Here is a 22,678-nt window from a genome sequence, read left to right as displayed (position 1 = left end):
CATTGAACATCCTTTAGATTAAAACACTGGAATTCATTGATGAATAATATATTTTTTTAAAGAACTAAATTGGGACTGCAAGAATGTGTATTTTAGCTTGGTGGAGACAGCCCGATCGCTACGTTCACCATCAGGCTGGTTCACCATCCAGGCTGTGTGATTAGTCATAGTACAAAAAGTCATAGAGCATCAGAAATATGGAGGCAAACTGTAAACAGCAGCACCTCGTTTTACGTTCATAGTTTATCATTTGATCATACATGCTGTCCATCTAATAACGGAAAACACAAACCCAAACACACACTTAAAACCAAACTGACACCGGTTTATCAATAGATAGACTATGACGACAGCTCTTTAAGGCTTGTAACACAACATTAAAATAGAGGGTGGGGAGAGCGCAATACCGCAAAACATGCACTACTACACAAGCGTTGCAGTTAGTCATTAGTTATCCTGGTGTGTAGAAAACAACTCAGACAGTCTTGTTTCTCATTTAGCAGAAGCACTTCTCGTTCACACACGACGATGCAAGCCACGCCACATCAGCCCATATTGCTGTGGTTCCACCAGAAAAATAGCCAGGTGAAGGAAATTCCAACAATCTGGTGCAATTAAGAAATAGTAGCCTTGCCATCTCCTCTTTTTCATGAGTGAAAAAAATAATCTAGGCAACGCCACTCTCTCACATAGATACAAGGGTGAAATTGAGAGTTCCAACGGGAGACATTACAAGGTGAGATAGTAAACAGTAGGAACTAGGCTAATCTGTGAAAAATGACTATGGAAAAGCCAGCAATTCAGAGGACACAGAAATACCCATTTAACCCCTGTATACGAACACAAAAACATGTCAAATCGAACAACAAGGGCAAGGGATTACATGGCTGAAATTTGCATGTCAATGTAAAACATCGGACTCATCTTAGAAGTCCAGCGAAAAGCTCTTTCAAAATTGGCAGTATTCAACCTCACTCCTTGAGAAGCGACTGTCCGTATCAAACTGAAATTCGTATCAAAGATTCTTAAATGACTGGCCTGAGACGTGTTCTTTGCCCGTTGTCTGTTTTAACATGAAGTCATGAAAACTTGAATGCAACACTTAACACGGACATGGAGACTGAAAAGATCAGCTTAATGAAAAAGCTTCTTTTTTTTTTTGGAGTGTGTGTTGAGGACAACAGACGCAACTACACTATACTAGATCCCACTGAGGTCACAGAAGGTTGCTGTGGTGGTCCCACAGGTTCGGCAGTATTACATGCAATGAACCATAAGTCAGAGTTACAGTCCCTACTCCAAAAACGAATGTGTCCAGTTCTCAACACACAATAATTGTACAGCTTACCACATTAAATTAACACATTATCATTTATATTACAGTTAGCTGCTGAGATTAATGCCATACTATCGACAACTACTGATTGGGTGGTGGAATAGTACTCTTACACTGTCAACCGCTTTTTAGACTAGGTTGTATTAAAACCTAAATGTACTTATCACCTGTTCCTCATCAAAATAACCAAGTCGTACCGACTCATAAGAGCTTTCTCTTCAGGTTTCAATGAAGACGGCTGAGAATGGAAAGAAAAAAATATTGGTAAAATACTGTACTTGCGTCACATGAATCCAGCAGCTACATTTTATACATATAACGCCATTGCACAATGCTAAGCATCATCATACCAAGGTTAGCTGCAGTCGTAAATTGACACACAACAGAACATTTTGACCGTAAGTTTTAGTCAACACTGACCGCACTGTTGGGGTGCAAGGGATGCTGGCTTTACACGACAGCACACTAAACTGGATTCCAGTTCCTTGTCAATTTCATTATGCATAAATTGAGTGTGGAAACTCAGAAAGTTGAAATCCCCATTTTTCAAGGGATAACCACTGACAGACCAGGCTCCTCTCACTCTAAAAACTCTGGTTGAGTAGGTGACTGCTGCCATCTTTAGTTGAGGATGATGTATTAAAATGTCAGACTATAGACTCATAAAACCAAGATGGCACCTTGCCTTCTAATATGGAGACAACTTTAAATGTGACATAAGATGATTATGACTCTGCTTACATTTAACTCCTGTAATTAATTAAAGAAATGTATACACATCCAGCAAAATTAAATAGACTGCAACCTTCCTTTAAAATGTGTAAATATTCAGGAATACTCAGTGTGCGTTGAGCTCAATTCCATTTCAATTAGTTGTTATTGAGTGATAAATACATACTGAACTGGCATTGAACTCAATCTAGGTCAGAGACAGAACTGTGCAACTGTAAAAGTGCCTCTGAGAAGGAAGGAAAGAGAGAAGGCAGTGAAGGTAGAGGAAAAGGGAGAAATAGAGCTGGGGAGGATTGTGAGTGAGGCCTCTACCAGTCTGCATTGTCCCAGGTTTCCTCAGCAGGTTTGGCGGGGGCGGCTGCGGGGCTTTTCTTGCCCTTGGCCTCTCCGCCAGCAGCGTTGTCCCAGTTGTTGTCCCAGGCCTCCCAGCTGTCTCCAGTGCTGTTTTTGTTGTTGGATGCCGCCTTCGAACCCCAGTTGTCCCAGCTGTCGGAGCTCTTCTTCTCAGCGCCAGAGTTATCGACGTTGGTCCAACTGTCGCTGCTTGGGGACTTCTTGGGCTTGGAGGAGCTGGTGCTGCCAAAGGACGTCCAGAAGTCCTGCGCAGGGGCCTGGCCTAGTTCTGGGCCTGAGGAGTTGAACTGGTAACCTTCAGTGGCGTCCATGTTCTGGTAGCTCTCTTCTTCTGACCTGTGGGAGAGGGTTCGTCACAAAGAGGGGAGACGGTTATCTCAGAAATAAAGACCCTCAACTGACACATCACTATGCCAAATTCCAGATTAATTTAATCATTTGATTTACCCGTCCTCTGGCTTTCCAGCAAAGAAGTCAGTCATGTCTTTCCAGCCTTTTGCACCAGCATCCTGAACCTGAGAAGAGGGAACACATGTCAAACAAAATTGAGAAAACATCAATAGACATGAAATGTTGATAAAAAGTCTACAACACTCACCAAAACAAGTTTACAAATCATGTTTATCAGATTCACAATAGTTCATTGACCAAAGTAAAGGTTGTATAAGGTTGTACAAGTTAATATAAGTACAATTCAATCTACACAGTACTCACCACCAGAAAAACAATAGCAGCAAGAGAAAAGGGAGATAAAAATTGAATGAATATCTTCAAAATGTACATCAACACACCCAAACCAGTCTCCTTTTCAGAGTAAGCAGTGCGATGACAGCACCAACGTATTTTGCCTTGCTAAACTTAGGCTAATTCCTAATGAATGCATAGCTTCACACGACCCTTACTCAGGAGACTGGTTGTAGGTTTGCAGTGTGGCAGAGGTCTGCCTTCTCCTACCTTGGATGCCAGCCCAGCAATGCCGACGGACATTTCATCTAGCAACTTGCCATCTTTTACCTGGACAAGCCAAATCACCGTTAATGGAAATGGAGACAACTCACAGCATCAAGAGGTGGGTGTGTAAATCAGGACATCACCACACAGGCTAGCTCAGGCAGTGTTTCTGATTGTGAACAGTTGCACATTTTATTGTGCGCAAAGTGATTAGTCTTAGATTTTCTTTTACTGAGAGGACAATAATGTGGTGATTAGCCTACTTATGAGACAGTAGGTGATTTCTGTTAGTCTCAGTCAAGATAGATTTGAAAACGCCCATTTTAAGAAGCTATGTGGAATTTTTCTACATCAAGCAATTAGCTATTACATATGCACAGTGCACACTAGTCAGTCACTAGAGCAGACACATTCCAAAGGAGACAATGCAAATCAAATGTAAAGCTGGTTTTATGAAGCATATTAGCCTATTAACTAACTTTAAACAGTTACCTTTTCGTGGGTAGGTTTGATAACATTCTCATTTAATGTCTGTCCTAACTCTGTGGCCTAGTCGGGAGTGACAGGGAGAAGATGTGTGAATTAAACAGAACAGTTCGACATTCACGACATTGCAAGACACTGACTGAATTTCTGAGTAGCAGGCAGCTGAGGCAGGCGAGGGAACTGTCATTCCATTCACTAGGACATTAAACAAGCACAGTCAGCAGAGCGAGGGCTGACCCTCAATGGGAACTAAGCAATGGAACGGTCATGCAGGGATAAATAACCCTATGGTTGGTGAGTACAAAATAAGTGGTCATCATGTTTATTATTATGCCAAGATTTCTTTCTTTGTAAATGACAGGAATGTTCACACTCCTTGAATGGTTTCTCAACCATTGTCTTAAGGAGCCACTAAAGTGAAAGTGATCAAGAACTTCATATTAATTAATAATTTTAAACTACTACAACCCTTGACATTAAGATTATCCATCAGCTGCAAAATATATGTTTTTCTGTCTGCAGCCAAGAAAAGCTCAATATAACACTACTGGTTAGGCTAACTGTACTTATCCACCATTTTGCAGTGGTGGGTCTGGTCATTTTCACATACATTTTCAGACAGGACTCCGATGACCAGCCGACAAGCTTAGGGTGGGAATGAATACATACATGAAAACAATGAGTAAAATGGGAGATGCAGGTAAATGGACATAGAGCACGCATTTGTTAATGATTTTACCGGCTCTGGGGGCGGCTTATAGCCCCTTAACTACGTCCAGAGAAAGCAAGGAAGTTAAAGAAGCGACAAACAGTTTAAACTACAGTAATGTTCACAGAATAAGGTCAGTTATTTGTCCAGTTCATTTATGAGCAAAAATAAAAAGGGAAACCTGTGGAAGAAAATCTATGTTCCATGAGCTCTGAAGGCTAAACATTTGCACTGCTGTTTCTGCTGCAGAGGGAATCACATACAGTGGTGCATCCATAGAATTACGTTATATCTGGAATAATTATTTTTCTGTGGGTACATCATATGGAATTAGGAGGTTGAACCTCTTAACCAATACATGAAAATGTCTTACTCAAATAAATGACCCTAGCTTGGTATTTCCTGAGAGAGGGGGCTAGAACTATTTATCTTTAGCAGATCATCATGACTATCCACACTGACTATATGCCCATCCACGGGTCTCTACCCCCTCAGACAACTGCTAAAATTATTATTGTATTAGATTTATTACTCCATTACGCTGCCGTCCATTGATTATTGATCGCGATTACCATTAGTATTTACCTATTTGTCCTGCTACTGATCGCTATTACTCTTGTTTACATGTACAGTATATTTTACCATTAGTATATTACCATAAGTATTTATACTGAGTATACAAATTACTCCTTCAATTACAGACTGACCAGGTGAAAGCTATGATCCTTTATTTGATGTCACTTGTTAAATCCACTTCAAATCAGTGTAGCTAGATGAAGGGGAGGAAACAGGTTACAGAGCCTGGAGACATGGATTGTGTATGTGTGCCATTCAGAGGGCAAGACAAAATATTTAAGTGACTTTGAACGGGGTATGGCAGTTGGTGCCAGGCGCACCGGTTTGTGACAAGAACTGCAACGCTGCTGGGTTTTTCACGCTCAACCGTTTCCTGTGTGTATCAAGAATGGTCCACCACCCAAAGGACATCCAGGCAACTTGACAACTGTGCGAAGCATTGAAGTCAGTATGGGCCAGCATACCTGTGGAACGCTTTCGACGTTCAACTCAATATTAGGAAGGTGTACCTAATGTTTTGTAAACTCAGTGTGTGTGCATTTAATTTATATATATATATATATATATATATCTGCTACCAGTCACTTTTCAGCCCTGTTTACATGTACAGTACTAGTCAAAAGTTGACACGCCTACTCATTCCAGGGTTCTTTATTTTTACTATTTTCTACATTGTAGAAGACATCAAAACCATGAAACAGCACATATGAAATCATGTAGTAACCCCCCCAAAAAAGTATTAAAATCAAAATATATTTTATATTTGAGATTCTTCAAAAGTAGCCACCCTTTGCCTTGATGACAGCTTTGTATATTCTTGGCATTCTCTCAACCAGCTTCATGAGGTATTCACCTGGAATGCAGGAAAGAACAGCTTAAATAAGCAAAGAGAAACGACAGTCCATCATAACTTTAAAGACATCAAGGTCAGTCAATGCGTACTTTCAGTCGCAAAAACGTGCAGTCGCAAAAACCATCAAGCACTATGATGAAACTGGCTCTCATGAGGATCGCCACAGGAAAGAAAGACCCCGAGTTACCTCTGCCGCAGAGGATAAGTTCATTAGAGAGTTACCAGCCTCAGAAATTGCAGCCCAAATAAATGCTTCAGAGTTCAAGTAACAGGCTCATCTCAACATCAACTGTTCAGAGGAGACTGTGTGAATCAGGCCTTCATGGTCAAATTGCTGCAAAGAAACCTCTACTAAAGGACACCAATAAGAAGAAGTGACTTGCTTGGGCCAAGAAACACGATCAATGAACATTAGACCGGTGGAAATCTGTTGTCTAAATTTTACATTTTTGCTCCCAACCGCCATGTCTTTGTGAGACGCAGCGTAGGTGAACGAATGACCTCCGCATGTGTGGTTCCCACCGTGAAGCATGGAGGTGGTGGTGTGATGGTACTTTGCTGGTGACACTGTCAGTGGTATATTTAGAATTCAAGGAACACTTAACCAGCAAGGCGACCACAGCATTCTGCAGCAATACCCAATCCCATCTGGTTTGCGCTAATGTCGGACTATTTGTTTTTCAACAGGACAATGACCCAACACTCCTCCAGGCTGTGTAAGGCCTATTTGACCAAAAAGGAGAGTGATGAAGTTCTGCATCAGATGACCTGGCCTCCACAATCTCCCGACCTCAACCCAATTGCGATGGTTTGGGATGAGTTGGACCGCAGAGTGAAGAAAAAGCAGCCAAAAAGTGCTGAACTCCTTCAAGACTGTTGGAAAAGCATTCTAGGTGAAGCTGGTTGAGAGAATGCCAAGAGTGTGCAAAGCTGTCATCAAGGCAAAGGGTGGCTACTTTTGAAGAAGCTCAAATATATTTAGATTTGTTTAACACTTTTTGGTTACTACATGATACCATATGTTATTTCATATTTTTTATGTCTTAACTATTATTCTACAATTTAGAAAATAGTAAGAATAAAAGAAAAACACTTGAATGAGTACGTGTCCAAACTTTTAACTGGTACTGTTTATCATACTAAATCAAATTACATTTTATTTGTCACATGCGCCGAATACAACAGGTGTAGACCTTACTGTGAAATGCTTACTTACAAGCCCTTAAATCAATAATGCAGTTCAAGAAAGTTTATTTATTTATGCATAAACCCACCTCAACCACTCCAGTAAACCTGCACATTGAATAAAGGTACTGGCACTGACCTAAACATACTCTTGCATTCTCGTGTTTTTTTAACTCTCATCGTAGTTATTATTATTATCACTGCATTGTTGGAAAGAGCTCTGAAGGTAAGAATTTCCCTGTACTGCTTTACACTTATTGCATCCTGTGCATGTGGCGAATAAACTTTGAAACATATTTATTACTTGTGTCATGCGAGCATGAGCATAATAATGGTTTGCTTTTTCATCAAAAAGGGATTCACACAATCACATCTTTATCAACTTTGTTAAATGGCATCTCAGACCTGTAAGGTTAAGAGTTTGTATCTACACATTCATATAAATAGTCTAATCTAAATGCACGTTTTTAGAGCAGTACAGTAAGTTGCAAAATGATGCTAGTAAAAAAAAACTTTACGATATCTTAATAGTAACTAAAAGTTTTAAAAACTTGATGGTGCTAATCAATCGGGTACTAATTAACTGTTTAATAAAATAAAGTCATACCTTTAGAGTTGCTGAGGTTGCAAGTTTTGCAGTCTGGTCCAGTGAAAAGACGGGAAAAAAGCTATTAACAAACAGTGAAATTAAGTTCTGTGACAGGATAACAGCTTTCCTTGGAGATACTTACATTATCTTTGGCGACGGCTGCAATTTTGCTTGCTCCGATTGTGAAATTGCTCCAGCCCTATCAAACAAAACATACAATTCACACACAATTCACCACGGCAGATATCTTAAACTCTGCGTCCCAAATAGACACACGAGTCACCATGACAGATACCTTAAACTCCATGTCTGTGTCCCAAATATAGGGAATATGGTGCCATTTGGGAACCCCCCCTTTACTTCAGGGCCATGCAGATTCCCAGATGCTGTGCCATATTACTGCCGTACCGAGTAAATGGAAGATAGAGCGTTGTTCAGGACATCATCCTCCTTCTTCTCTGGGGTCGGTGTATTCCCAAAGCCAACATAGCGGTTCTCCTGATTCCCACTATAACCGCCACCACTACAGGGGAAATGATATGTTTGCATAAATTATAAGTCTTCATAAAAGGTGAGCAAAAACCTATATAATAAATTACATTTAGGAAGTGCTTTTATGTAACGTGACTTACAATCATGCATACGCATATGGGTGGTCCCAGCGGGAAAGAAAAATAAATGACAAATATGGATGAAATTGATCTTAAAGCAAAAGTACAAATGTGTACTTTGTGGTATCTTACTTTTGGATGAAGACCCTGTGCTATACATTGGTTGAGCATTTACAGATAAAGTCTTGAAAGTTGTTAGTTAAAATTATGGTTAAGAATATATATAAAGAGAAAAATCAGATTCAAGTTATCTTTAAACAATAGTAAAACATGCTCTGTGGCATCTTACTTTTGGTTTAGACTGTGCTTTCTGGGTACAATATGTTAACAGCGCATTCGCAAAGAATTCAGAATCCTTGACTTTTTCCACATTTTGTTACGTTACAGCCTTATTCTAAAAAGGATTACATAGTTTTCCCCCCCTCACCAACCTATACACAATACCCCATAATGACGAAGCAAAAACAGGTTTTAAAGTGTTTTGCAAATGTATTACAAAAAAAAACTGAAATATGACATTTACACAAGTATTCAGACCCTTTACTAAGTACTTTGTTGAAGCACCGTTTGCAGCAATTACAGCCTCGAGTCTTCTTGGGTATTGACGATAAAAGCTTGGCACTAAACTATCCTTCCAGACTCATATTAAACATCGCCAATCCAAAATTAAATCTAGAATCGGCTTCCTATTTCACAACAAAGCCTCCTTCACTCACGCCGCCAAACATACCCTCGTAAAACTGACTATCCTACCGATCCTCGACGATGTCATTTACAAAATAGCTTCCAACACTCTACTCAGCAAACTGGATGCAGTCTACCACAGTGCCATCCGTTTTGTCACCAAAGCCCCTTATACCACCAACCACTGTGACCTGTATGCTCTAGTCGGCTGGCCCTCGCTACATATTCGTCGCCAGACCCACTGGCTCCAGGTCATCTATGCTAGGTAAAGCTCCGCCTTATCTCAGCTGACTGGTCACGATAACAACACCCACCCGTAGCACGCGCTCCAGCAGGTATATCTCACTGGTCATCCCCAAAACCAACACCTACTTTGGCCTCCTTTCCTTCCAGTTCTCTGCTGCCAATGACTGGAACGAATTGCAAAAATCGCTGAAGCTGGAGACTTATATTTCGCTCACTAACTTTAAACAACAGCTCTGAGCAGCTAACCGATCGCTGCAGCTGTACATAGCCCATCTGTAAATAGCCCACCCAATCTACCTACCTCAACCCCATATTGTTTTTATTTACTTTTCTGCTCTTTTGCACACCAGTATTTCTACTTGCACATCACCATCTGCTCATCTATCACTCCAGTGCTAATTTGCTAAATTGTAATTACTTCACTACTATGGCCTATTTATTGCCTTACCTCCTCACACCATTTGCACACACTGTATATAGACTTTATTTTTTTCTATTGTGTTATTGACTGTATGCTTGTTTATTCCATGTGTAACTCTGTTGTTTGTGTCGCACTGCTTTGCTTTATCTTGGCCAGGTCGCAGGTGTAAATGAGAACTTGTTCTCAACAACTTACCTGGTTAAATAAAGGTGAAACAACAAAAAATAAACATGTATTTATGGAGTTTCTCCCATTCTTCTCTGCAGATCCTCTCAAGCTCTATCAGGTTAGATGGGGAGTGTTGCTGCACAGCTATTTTCAAGTCTCTCCAGGGATGTTCGATCGGGTTCAAGTCCAGGCTCTGGCTGGGCCACTCAAGAACATTCAGAGACTTGTCCAGAAGCCACTCCTGGATTGTCTTGGCTGTGTGCTTAGGGTCGTTGTCCTGTTGGAAGGTGAACTTCGCCCCCAGTCCTGAGTGGATCTCTCTGTACTTTGCTCTGTTCATCTTTCCCTTGATCCTGACTAGTCTCCCAGTCCCTGCCGCTGAAAAACATCCCCACAGCATGATGTTGCCACCAACATGCTTCACCGTAGGGATGGTATTATCCAGGTGATGAGCGGTGCCTGGTTTCCTCCAGACGAGACGCTTGGCATTCAGGCCAAAGAGTTCAATCTTGATTTCCTCAGACCAGAGTCCTTTAGGTTCATTTAAGCAAATTCCAAGCAGGCTGTCATGTGCCTTTTACTGAGGAGTGGCTTCTGTCTGGCCACTCTACCACAAAAGCCTGATTGGTGGAGTGCTGCAGAGATGGTTGTCCTTCTGGAAGGTTCTCCCATCCCCACAGAGGAACTCTGGAGCTCTGTCGGGGTGACCATCGGGTTCTTGGTCACCACCCTGACGAAGGCCCTTCTCCCCCGATTGCTCAGTTTGGCCGGGCGGCCAGCTCCAGGAAGAGTCTTGGTGGATTCAAATTTATCCATTTAAGAATGATGGAGGCCACTGTGTTCTTGGGGACCTTCAATCCTGCAGAATTATTGTAAAAAAAATGTGTACCCTTCCCCAGGGGACAGGATTGTGCCTCGACACAATCCTGTCTAGGAGCTCTAGGGACAATTCCTTCGACCTCATTGCTTTTACTCTGACATGCACTGTCAACTATGGGACCTTGTATAGACAGGTGTTTTATTTTATTTATTTCACCTTTATTTAAATAGGCTATAGTGGTGAAATAATTACAATTTAGCAATTAAACACTGGAGTGATAGATGTGCAGAAGATGAATGTGCAAGTAGAGATATTGGGGTGCAAAGGAGCAAAAAAATAAAATAACAATATGGGGATGAGCAGCGGTTGGTTGAAGAGCATGCATTTAGTTTTACTTGCATTTAAGAGCAGTTGGAGGCCACGGAATGAGTGTTGTATGGCATTGAAGCTCATCTGGAGGTTAGTTAAGTGTCCAAAGAAGAGCCAGAAGTAAAGAAAATGGTGTTGTCTGCGTAGAGGTGGATCAGAGAATCAGCAGCAGCATGAGCAACATCATTGATGTATAGAGAAAAGAGTCGGTCCGAGAATTGAACCCTGTGGCACCCCCATAGAGACTGCCAGAGGTCCCGGACAACAGACCACCGAATTTGACACACTGAACTATCAGAGAAGTAGTTGGTGAACCAAGCGAGGCAGTCATTTGAGAAACCAAGGCTGTTGAGTCTGCAGATAAGAATGCGGTGATTGACTCGAAAGCCTTGGCCAGGTCGATGAATACGGCTGCACAGTATTGTCTTTTACCGATGGCGGTTATGATGTTGTTTAGGACCTTGAGCGTGGCTGAGGTGCACCCATGACCAGCTCTGAAACCAGATTGCATCACGGAGAAGGTACGGTGGGATTCGAAATGGTCAGTGATCTGTTTGTTAACTTGGCTTTCGAAGACCTTAGAAAGGCAGGGTAGGATAGATATAGGTCTGTAACAGTTTGGGTCAGGGTGTCTCCCCCTCTGAAGAGGGGGATGACCGTGGCAGCTTTCCAATCTTTGGGGATCTCAGACGATACAAAAGAGGTTGAACAGGCTAGTAATAGGGGTTGCAACAATTACAGCGGATAATTTTAGAAAGAGAGGGTCCAGATTGTCTATCCGAGATGATTTGTAGGGGTCCAGATTTTGCAACTCTTTCCGAACATCAGCTATCTGGATTTGGGTGAAGGAGAAATCGGGGAGGCTTGGGCAAGTTGCTGTGGGGGGTGCAGGGCATTGACCGGGGGTAGGGGTAGCCAGATGGAAAGCATGGCCAGCCGTAGAAAAATGCTTATTGAAATTCTCAATTATCGTGGATTTATCGGTGGTGACAGTGTTTCCTAGCCTCGGTGCAGTGGGAGGAGGTGCTCTTATTCTCCATGGACTTCAGTGTCCCAGAACTTTTTGGAGTTTGTGCTACAGGATGCAAATTTCTGTTTGAAAAAGCTAGCCTTTGCTTTCCTAACTGCCTGTGTATAATGGTTCCTAACTTCCCTGAAAAGTTGCATATCGCAGAGGCTATTCGATGCGAATGCAGAACGCCAAAGATGTTTTTGTGCTGGTGTCAAGGGCAGTCAGGTCTGGAGTGAACCAAGGGCTATATCTGTCCCTGGTTCTACATTTTTGAATGGGGCATGCTTATTTAAGATGGCGAGGAAAGCGCTTAAAGAATAACCAGGCATCCCTTCCCCAGGGGACAGGATTGTGTCCAATCAATTGAATTTACCACAGTTGGACTAAAATCAAGTTGTAGAAACATCTCAAGGATGATCAATGGAAACAGGATGAACCTAAGCTCAATTTCAGGTCTCATAGCAAAGGGTTTGAATACTTAGGTAAATAGGCAAAAAAAATATATATATATTATATTGTGTGTAGATTGATGAACATTTTTTATTTAATTAATTTTAGAATAAGTCTAACGTAACAAAATGTGGAAAAAGTCAAGGGGTCTGAATACTTTCCGAATGCACTGTATACACATAAAACATTAAGGACACCTGCTCTTTCCATGCCAGACTGACCCCTATGATCCCTTATTGATGTCACTTGTTAAATCCACTTCAATCAGTGTAAATGAAGGGGAGGAGTGAGGTTAAAGAAGGATTTTCAAGCCTTGAGACAATTGAGACAGACTATGTGTGCCATTCAGAGGGTGAATGGGCAACAAAAGATTTAAGTGCCTTTGAATGGGGTATGGTACTAGGTGCCAGGCACACCAGTTTGTGTCAAGAACTGCAAAGATGCCTGTTTTTTCACGCTCAACCATTTCCCGTGTGTATCAAGAATGGTCCACCACCCAAAGGGCATCCAGCCAACTTGACACTGTGGGAAGCAATGGAGTCAACATGAGCCAGCATCCCGGTGGAATGCCTTGTGAAGTCCATGTCTGACAAATTGAGGCTGTTTTGAGAGAGAGGGGGGGGGGGGCTGTACATCTGCTTCAGAGACAAGCATGGCATGGATACAATGGTCTCACCTCTGATAAGAGTTCACATCGTCACTCAACCAGTCCTCAAACACCTTGTCTGAAGGGTTTCCCGAGTTCTGGCCAGGGCCCCCTGAGCTACATTGGAAAACCAACCACAGATTATTATGGGATGTGATAATATTGGAAATGGGTACTTTGAAAATATTCAAGTAATTGAATACTTTAGCTATATGAAATAACACTCTTTTCACCCTTACCGATGAGACGACGAAAGTCCGGTCTTAGCCTGAGGCGGAGTCCAGTCCTTGGCAGAGGAAGTTTCAATAGACCACTCTTTCCCCTCTGCAATGGTTGCAACCTGTCAATAGAATAAAGAGGCATGCATTTCAGTGAGTGAGACCATTATAGATGTACTGTTTGATATTAGCATTGGGAATTCAGAAATGTTGATTTGGAGTGTCCCCGGCAACTTTATCATGTACATGACCATTAAATGAATGACTCAAAAGGGAGGCTTCCTTACCTTGTCTCTGAAAAGTGCAGCAGGTCTGCTGTTATATTTGTCCTGCATGGTCCAGGTGGCATCGTAATCATCTTGGAGTTCCAGAAACATTCGAAACTTTCCGTTCCCTCCCGCCTTCATCTTCTCCAGCTCAATGTCCTTCCACTTGTCCATGGTAACAGAGCGCACAAAGCTACAGTACAGAGATCACATTAGGGGTTAAATACTTCCAAACCGACTTGACAGGAAATGTTACTTTGTTTAACTAGGCATGGGATCTTATATAAGAAGACATTTGGATGACTAGGTGGGTATGGTGGGTTAAAGAATATAAGTGGTAATCATCATCTTAGAAGGGCATGGTTGAAGGCTTGAACAATGACTTATTCAGGATAAGAGATTCAACAGTAGAGGTTTGACATTCATGCACAGACGAGCCTCTGCAGGCAAGCATAAATACCAGCACAATCAGAAAAATCATCCTTTTGGAACATGGAAGTTACTCACCTAAGGTGCACTCCCAAGCCTCTGTGTTTGCCAGAACATTCCAGACAAATCCAGATCCCATAGGTCACACTCACCCACTGAGGGTTGAAGCCCCCACACTCAAAGCAAAGCTGAGAAAAGAGGGGAAAATGTTGGCTCGCTATTTGATGTCGATATTGAAAACATGGATGTGGACACTATCACATTGAATATCTCAACAGATATTGTTCACCCACAAGGTCCTAACGTCAGTTCAGCCTTGGCCCTTTGGGCAATCAAGTCGTGACTAAGTCAGCTACAACGTTACTGGTCAAACAGCAAACTAACGTTAGCTAGCTACTCACGTTGTTTTCCTCCTGGGTTCTCACTTCCTTCAAAACTCTTCTGGTCCTTGGGCTTGCCATTTTGACTGACACTGAAGAGAGTAATTATTAGCAATCTTACACATAAATCACGTCCTAGCTGCTTATGTTATCACCAACCAAGCCGGCATCAAAGCAATAACGTGTATAGCTTAGCTAACTACCAAGCGGCTAACGTAGGACGCCAATGACAGACTTTGAAAGCCATACCTTGTTAAATAAACAATATTCGAAAATACGAACTGACTGCAACTAGAAAGCTGAATGTCATTCAATAGTCTATACTATGTATGATAGTGTATCTGATCTAACAGTTACTGTAGCTAACTGATGTTAACTACGACTATGCTACTGCTAGCTCGTAGTCTCTTACCAGGCTGGGTATTGTAGAAACTAAAGAACGCGGTGTTTAAAGCGTCTCTCGTGCTTAGCTAGTTCGATATGGCTTTTTGCTAAATACGTGGAGTTAATTGACACCCATTGCGAAGAGCTATGCTAGCGGATGGCAAACACTGGTGGCCATGTTGACAACTAGCCAGTGGCAGATTTGCCTACGTTGGCATTGCAATGCATTATGGGTATTTTTATATTTTTTTTTTATATGAAGGACTGTGACACTGACATACAAACACTGTTATGTGGAGCATTATTCCAATTGCCTGAGTAATTGTACCTATTAAAATGCAGGATGCATACATAGCTAGCTACAATATTATTCAATTGAAGATAAATGTCACTTACAGAGCCAAAATGTTAGCGTCATGAGGCTTTCATCTCTGCAATAGTAATGGCATATTTTTGTAGGCACTCAGCCATGGTTTGCTGGACAATGCCTATGGGAAAATCAATGTCGTTTCTGGAGAGTTTTGGGATAAACTCCGAAAATAAGGCCTGTGGTAAACACAGGCTTAGGAGATATCATACGTTTAGATTCATTAGCTAAAGTAACTTTTTGTGAATTTTGAAGCATGTATGTACTTTTTTAAAAGCACATAAAAGGCTTCTTAATTCATAAAGGTCATGTTAACTGACTGATATTATCTCATAGAACAAAACGTATTAGATCTACTAAGCCTGTGTTAACCTCAGACCTTATTTTGAGCTTTTATCCCCAAACCATATTTTTTTCCCCCATTCATTTGCGGTTTTTAGGACTACAAGTTGGCGAGCTCTATTGATAACAAGCTTAGGCTAATTATGCATAGGTCGTTTTTTACTGTATTTATTTATGTCAATACTGCTTGCTCATTTCAAATTAACATTCAATGTAGCCTACATTTCATCCCAAATGAAATAGCTAACTAAGCCTAATAATTTTTATAAGGTTAGATCAAGGAAAGCCCCAGCTTTATCAGAGACATAGGTTTACATCATCAGAATAATACCCATATCTAATAATCTACAGGGGTGCGAATCCTATATTTTATTTTGCTTCAACGATTGGAAATTACGCAACACTTCAAAATAAGCTTTCATAGTCGTGGAGAAATCTAGGCAACTAAATATGAATCGTATGAGCCATTTGGATCTAACAAGCAACATGCCGGTAGACCTATTTCTACATGCCAACCCCTCCCCACGAGCCAAAAAACAGACAGTGCATGATCCTATACAGAGTGGTTGTAACGGCTTTCTTCCTGGGATGAAGGAGAGGACCAAAATGCAGTTAGTGTTCAACATGTTTAATTTAACAACTAACAAAACGTGAAAGCCGAGACAGTCCTATCTGGTGCAGAACACAAACACAGAGACAGGAAACAACCACCCATAATCCCCAACACAAAACAAGCCACCTATATATGATTCTCAATCAGGGACAACGATTGACAGCTGTCTCTGATTGAGAACCATATTAGGCTGAACACAGAAACAGACGAACTAGACACACAACATAGAATACCCACCCCAACTCACGCCCTGACCAACTAAACACATACAAAACAATAGAAAACAGGTCAGGAACGTGACAGTGGTTGGAGAGTCATCAGTGGCAAGTTAAGTGCAACCTCAGCCCACTCACACTCCTGGGGTAGCCTTGCTTTAAAGAACCAAGGAAAATAACCTTTTATATATACTGAAAAAAAATATAGACGCAACATGCAACAATTTCAACGATTTTAACATTCAATTCTCTGGCAACAGCTCTGGTGGACATTCGTGCAGTCAGCATGCCAATTGCATGCTCCCTCAAAAGTTGAGACATCTGTGGCATTGTTGTGTGACAAAACTGCACATTTTAGAATGGCCTTTTATTGTTCCCAGCACAAGGTGCACCTGTGTAATGATCATGCTGTTTAATCAGCTTCTAGATATGCCACACCTGTCAGGTGGATGGATTATCTTGGTAAAGGATAAAATGCTCACTAACAGGGATGTAAACAAATTTGTGCACAAGATTTGAAAGAAATACGTTTTTTGTGTGTGTGGAACAATTCTGGGATCTTTTATTTCAGCTCATGAAACATGGGACTAACACTTTACATGTTGTGTTCGTATTTTTGTTCAGTATATATGCCTATACAGTGCATTCAGAAAGTATTCAGATCCCTTGACCTTTTCCATATTTTGTTACATTACAGCCTTATTCTAAAATCGATTAAATTGAGGGGTTTTCCATCATCAATCTACACACAATACCCCATAATGACAAAGCAAAAAAAGGTTTTTAGAAATGTTTGCAAATGTATTAAAAATAAAGAACTGAAATATCACATTTACATAAGTATTCAGACCCTTTGCTATGAGACTCAAAATTGAGCTCAGGTGCATCCTGTTTCCATTGATCATCCTTGAGATGTTTCTACAACTTGATTGGAGTACACCTGTGGTAAATTCTATTGATTGGACATTATTTGGAAAGGCACACACCTGTCTATATAAGGTCCCGTAGTTGACTGTGCATGTCAGAGTAAAATCCAAGCCATGAGGTTGAGGGAATTGTTCATAGATCTCCGAGACAGGATTGTGTCGAGGCACTCTTCATAGTGCTGGCCGCCCGGCAAAACTGAGCAATCGGGGGAGAAGGCCTTGGATAGGGAGGTGACCAAGAACCCAATGGTCACTCTGACAGAGCTCCAGAGTTCCTCTGTGGAGATGGGAGAGCCTTCCAGAAGGACAACAATCTCTGCAGCACTCCACCAATCAGGCCTTTATGGTAAAGTGGCCAGGCGGAAGCCACTCCTCAGTAAAAGGCACATGACAGCCCGCATGGAGTTTGCCAAAAGGCACCTAAAGGACTCTCAGACCATGAGAAACAACATTCTCTGGTCTGATGAAATCCAGATTGAACTCTTTGGCCTGAATGCCAAGCGTTACGTCTGGAGGAAACCTGACACCATCCCTACGGTGAAGCATGGTGGTGGCCGCATCATGCTGTGTGGATGTTTTTCAGAGGCAGGGACTGGGAGACTCGTCAAGATCGAGGGAAAGATGAACAGAGCAAAGTACAGAGAGATCATTGATAAAAACCTGCTCCAGAGCGCTCAGGACCTCAGACTGGGACAAAGGTTAACCTTCCAACAGGACAACGACCCTAAGCACACAGCCAAGACAACACAGGAGTGGCTTCGGGACAAGTCTCTGAATGTTCTTGAGTGGCCCAGCCAGAGCCCGGACTTGAACCCAATCAAACATCTCTGGAGACACTTGAAAATAGCTGTGTAGCGACACTCCCTGTCCAACCTGACAGAGCTTGAGAGGATCTGCAGAGAAGAATGGGAGAAACTCCCCAAGTACAGGTGTACCAAGCTTGTAGTGTCATACCCAAGAAGACTTGAGGCTGTAATCACTGCCAAAGGTGCTTCAACAAAGTACTGAGTAAAGGGTCTGAATACTTAGTTGTGGAGGACCAGACAAGGCCCCTGTGGCCTCATTTATAAACCATGCGTAATACAAAATATACCCGAAAATGTGCCAGCCCTGTTTTTTATGAACTTGAGGGGAGAATGTGCTCACCTCCCTGAAAACTTTAGACCAGTGGTCACCAACCTTTTTGGCATGAAGATCACTTTCACAGTCAAAAGCTAGCAGAGATCTACCTCTCAGAATTATTTTAAACACGACTTAAAAATTGTAACATTAACCTAATAAAAACAATTCTGTAGGAATTAGGTTTGTGCAGTAGGCTTAATACATTATAGCAGCATATTGGCTATAAGCCTGGCCTGACAATATTGTTATTCTCAGACAATATTGGTTGTACTCTGACATATCATATAGGCTAGCATCAAACTTTGCTGTGGCCGGGGTCGTGGAAGCTATAGGCACAGTGGTTGTAGCTATCGGATTAGCCAGCGCAGTAGGCACCCTCAATTTAGCCACAGATCTCCTATGCAACAAATTACCATGTGCAACTATCATTTAATTGGACCTTGTAGAATATATACACTATTGAACAACAATTAGTATTTTGTATGCCGTGCCACGACATGCCAAGAGTTCCAAATGATTCAGCAAATAAAGGGGTGTTTTTTCACCATAAAAGGTGAGTGGATTTGTTTCTTGCTCATTTAATGCTCATTCAGAAATGTAGTGTGAAATTTACTCAACTGTTATAAATGAGGCCACAGGACCACTGTTGTAAAGATCGAGTTCCTGTAATGTCTATATATGCCCACTAGATATCAACATATTCACACAAATGAAGGACACAACTTGGAAACAGCACATTTGTAGAAGTTTGTAAAACCACTTGCTAACCAACCCAGCACAATTTCACTGATAGGGGCTAAAGCAAAGGTACATTCTCATCCACTGCAATAATACATGCTTTCTTGAAGAGGTAGAACCCTTTTTCCATTTGATTTGGACTGTTTTGTTGAATATATTGTGCTGTACTTCACTAACTAGATTGCAGTATAACTGCAGTATACTGCAAATACTGCGTCCAAAATAACACTGTTTTTTTACTGCAGTAATTTTGCAGTGTAACTGCAGTAAAAGTGCAGTATAACTGCATCAACTGCAGTACACTGCAGTTATTCTGCAATAATTGCCTCCATAATGCCACAGTCGACTGCAGTTACTGCACTTTTACTGCAGTTTCAAAACTGCAATCTTTTTTTGTAAAGGGAATTCTAAAGATATAGAATTACTGAAACATTATTTTTTATTTTTTATGCAAAGTCAATTGTTTGAGCATCTTTTGTTTTGAAAAACGTGTTCAATACTATAATACCTTTGAGGCATTAGCTCATTAGCTCAGTTCTTTTTCCAGTACAATAGAAACTAATTTGAGGCATACAGTAACAATCAGTCGGGAAGTTAAAAAAAAACATTTAAAACTTCTGAAAAACCATTTCCCTTATTTATTCAAAATAGACCCTGCATGGCTACTAACCTAAAAATGTATTTTACCTGAATCTGTAATCATTTCATCAGTACACATTGTTCTGTGAAACTGTAGAACGTGCTGGATTGTAAAAATGTTACTGCGGGTAATTTGAGGGACCAAAGTACAACCCTGTCTTCAGCGGTAGAGATGTGGAGTCCTGTGTAGCTGTACGGTGTGCGTTTCTGCTCTCTGCCAAATGCCAATCTATATCTGGCAGCAGATATAGAGCACTATAAAGCGTGCGGATGCAGGAGTAATTGGCCTATGTGAGGTGTCCATTCCACCATGAATAACTCCACTAGCCTCAGGGTGCGGTTGCCAGTGCTGGTACTGTTGATGGAAGTGGTTTTCCTTGGTCTCTTTGCCGGCTTTGTCACCTACGACGACAATGCCAACGCCAAGTTTCAGAACAATGAGACCAACCCTATGGACAACTCCCTGTATCGGGACTATCCCTTCTTCGCGGATGTGCAGGTGATGATCTTTGTCGGCTTCGGCTGCCTGCTGGCCTTCCTGCGGCTCTATGGCTTCAGCGGGATGGTCTTCAACTTCTTAACAGCCACCTTTACCATCCAGTGGGCCATCTTGATGCAGGGCTACTTCCAGTTCTACTCTGATGGAAAGATCCACCTTGGGGTCATCAACCTGCTCAATGCTGAGTTTGCCTGTGCCGTGGTGCTCATCTCCTTCGGGGCGGTGCTGGGAAAGACCAGTCCGGTGCAGCTGCTGGTCATGGCCCTGCTAGAGGTCCCTGTCTTTGCCGTGACAGAGTGGGCTGTGCTGAAGTACCTAAAGATCAATGACGCAGGTGGCTCCATCCTCATTCACCTGTTTGCCTGTTACTTTGGGTTGGGGGTCACATTTGTGCTGTATCGGCCTAGCCTGAATGACGGCCACGTCAAGGAGATTACCAGTTACCAGTCAGACATCCTGTCGTTGATGGGCACCCTGTTTCTCTGGGTGTTCTGGCCCTCTTTCAACTCGGCTCTGACCTTAAAGGGTGATGACCAGCACAGGGCCGTCCTGCACACCTTCATAGGCCTCAGCTCCTCAACGATGACCGCTTTCGCCTTATCTGCCGTATTCAACAAGAGAGGCAAGCTCACCATGGCCGACATTCAAAATGTGACTCTGGCGGGTGGTGTGACTGTTGGGGCCTCTGTGGACATGATGATCTCCCCTGCAGTCGCCTACGCCCTTGGGATCATGGGCTGCACCGCCTGCTTCATGGGATACAGGTACCTCACCCCGTTCCTGGCCCGCCGCTTCAGGATCCAAGACCAGTGTGGCATCCACAATCTCCACGGCCTCACTGGCCTCATATCCTGCACAGCTGGCATTTGTGCCATCCTCATGGCCAACGAAGAAACCTATGGCCCCAGCATGTACCAGATCTTCGCCCACCGTGCACCCATGGAGGGAGACCCAAAGCTCCTAGAGCTACAGCAGCTGATCCCAGGGCTGAGGCCCGGGCTGGGGCGCACCGCCAAGGAGCAAGCCGTCTACCAGGTGGCAGCTATCTTCTCTACTATCGGGGCAGCCGCTGTCGGTGGGGTGCTGACCGGCTTTGCACTGAAGTTGCCCTGTCTCGCTACGCCGTCTGACGAGTTCTGCTTTGACGACGAGCTGTTCTTTGACGTGCCCTCTGATTTTGCCAGCATGGGGGTGCACAAGGCCCCCCCCAGCATAAAGGACATTTAGGACAATACCAAGGTCTGAACTCACATTTCAGGCTTCCAGCCTTGTATGGGGACACTGGGTTAGCAGTACTGAGGAATGAATGTGAAGGTGTGACGCTGCAAAATGTTGCACATACAGTGTTAGCTCACCACTCTCTCTTATATGACATGAGAAGATGGGATTGACATCTTATACATTCTTGCCAGCTTTCAAGTTCATTGGCATTTTGATCAATTAACAAAATAATTATTTGAATGTTTGTTGTGTACAGAAGGAATAGCGGCTGTTAATTTTGGCCTGTTATTGTTATTGCCAATTGTTATACAATTATTTGTTTTGTTAATTTTGCAAGAGTTGAGCTGATCACACAAGAGAGTTTAGTTTGCTGAGACCCGTAATGTAAAATACTGTGTTAGCTTAAAACCATGTGTTTCCATAACATATTACCCAGTGTACCTTTCTGCAAGTTGTTTTTACTTTATTTTAGTCAAAACTAGAAAGGACTGACTCGAAGGCTGCGTTTACATAGGCAGCCCAATTCTGATATTTTTCACTAATTGGTCTTTTGACCAATCAGATCAGCTCTGAAAAAGGTTGGATGTAGTGCTGATTTTCCAGATTATTAAACGTTGGTTCAATTACTTGAATTCCATTTAGTTCATTTTTTTGTGAGCTCAACGAGCCGTTCCAAGCACAAGATTACATAAAATCCAGAACGAACTGTCGGACGGTGTAGGGAGTTGTTGTTTTCAATGGGAAAATATTCAACCTAGTTCAGCGCAGAAAATGTGGTAATTAACTACAATGACCAGAATCCATTGCTCCTATTCTTCCCGGCCCTGCACACAGACCATATGAGAGGAATGTACAACACAGTGACGAGACGCGATTGATAGTTGTAGCAAATTTGAAAGTATGCCTTATCTACGTTGAAGAACTACTAAAATAGTGATTTCGTCAGACAGCTCTGCAGCATGGGCAACTGTGGTAACCCAATGATCACGGGATACCATTTTCACTGTCTGTCTGCTGTCTGAGAAGAGATAACATGATGACATCAAGAAATTAAATAATAAAGTCATACATTTAAAAAAATATATATATATACACAACTGAAATATTGTATTTAAACCCCA

The 22,678-nt window shown here is 42.1% G+C and overlaps 2 protein-coding genes across 4 annotated transcripts; one reads left to right on the top strand and one right to left on the bottom strand.

Annotated features, from left to right (window-relative positions):
- Positions 1-225: 225 nt before the first annotated feature.
- LOC120062416 (ADP-ribosylation factor GTPase-activating protein 1-like) lies at positions 226-15,076 on the bottom strand. 3 transcript variants are annotated; one of them, XM_039012385.1, is made up of 13 exons: positions 14,904-15,076; positions 14,513-14,583; positions 14,190-14,299; positions 13,704-13,875; positions 13,438-13,538; positions 13,229-13,315; positions 8,180-8,294; positions 7,914-7,970; positions 7,790-7,822; positions 3,866-3,922; positions 3,377-3,436; positions 2,870-2,937; positions 226-2,758 (listed from the first exon to the last, which is right to left on the bottom strand). In XM_039012385.1, exons 2-13 carry the CDS (start codon positions 14,570-14,572, stop codon positions 2,377-2,379), a joined length of 1,302 nt encoding a protein of 433 aa, XP_038868313.1. In that variant the 5' UTR covers positions 14,573-14,583; positions 14,904-15,076; the 3' UTR covers positions 226-2,376. The 3 variants fall into 3 exon arrangements, with proteins under 3 accessions (XP_038868313.1, XP_038868323.1, XP_038868329.1); XM_039012395.1 differs by lacking the exon at positions 3,866-3,922; XM_039012401.1 differs by lacking the exons at positions 3,377-3,436; positions 3,866-3,922.
- A 5,071-nt stretch (positions 15,077-20,147) lies between these two features.
- LOC120025717 (ammonium transporter Rh type B-like) lies at positions 20,148-21,738 on the top strand. The gene has a single exon (XM_038970299.1). It carries the CDS (start codon positions 20,148-20,150, stop codon positions 21,561-21,563), a length of 1,416 nt encoding a protein of 471 aa, XP_038826227.1. The 3' UTR covers positions 21,564-21,738.
- Positions 21,739-22,678: the final 940 nt, after the last annotated feature.

The sequence above is a fragment of the Salvelinus namaycush genome, chromosome 2 (genome assembly GCF_016432855.1).
Source record: "Salvelinus namaycush isolate Seneca chromosome 2, SaNama_1.0, whole genome shotgun sequence".
In the NCBI taxonomy this organism is placed as follows: Eukaryota; Metazoa; Chordata; class Actinopteri; order Salmoniformes; family Salmonidae; genus Salvelinus; species Salvelinus namaycush.
This window is presented reverse-complemented; position numbering and strand designations above follow the sequence as displayed.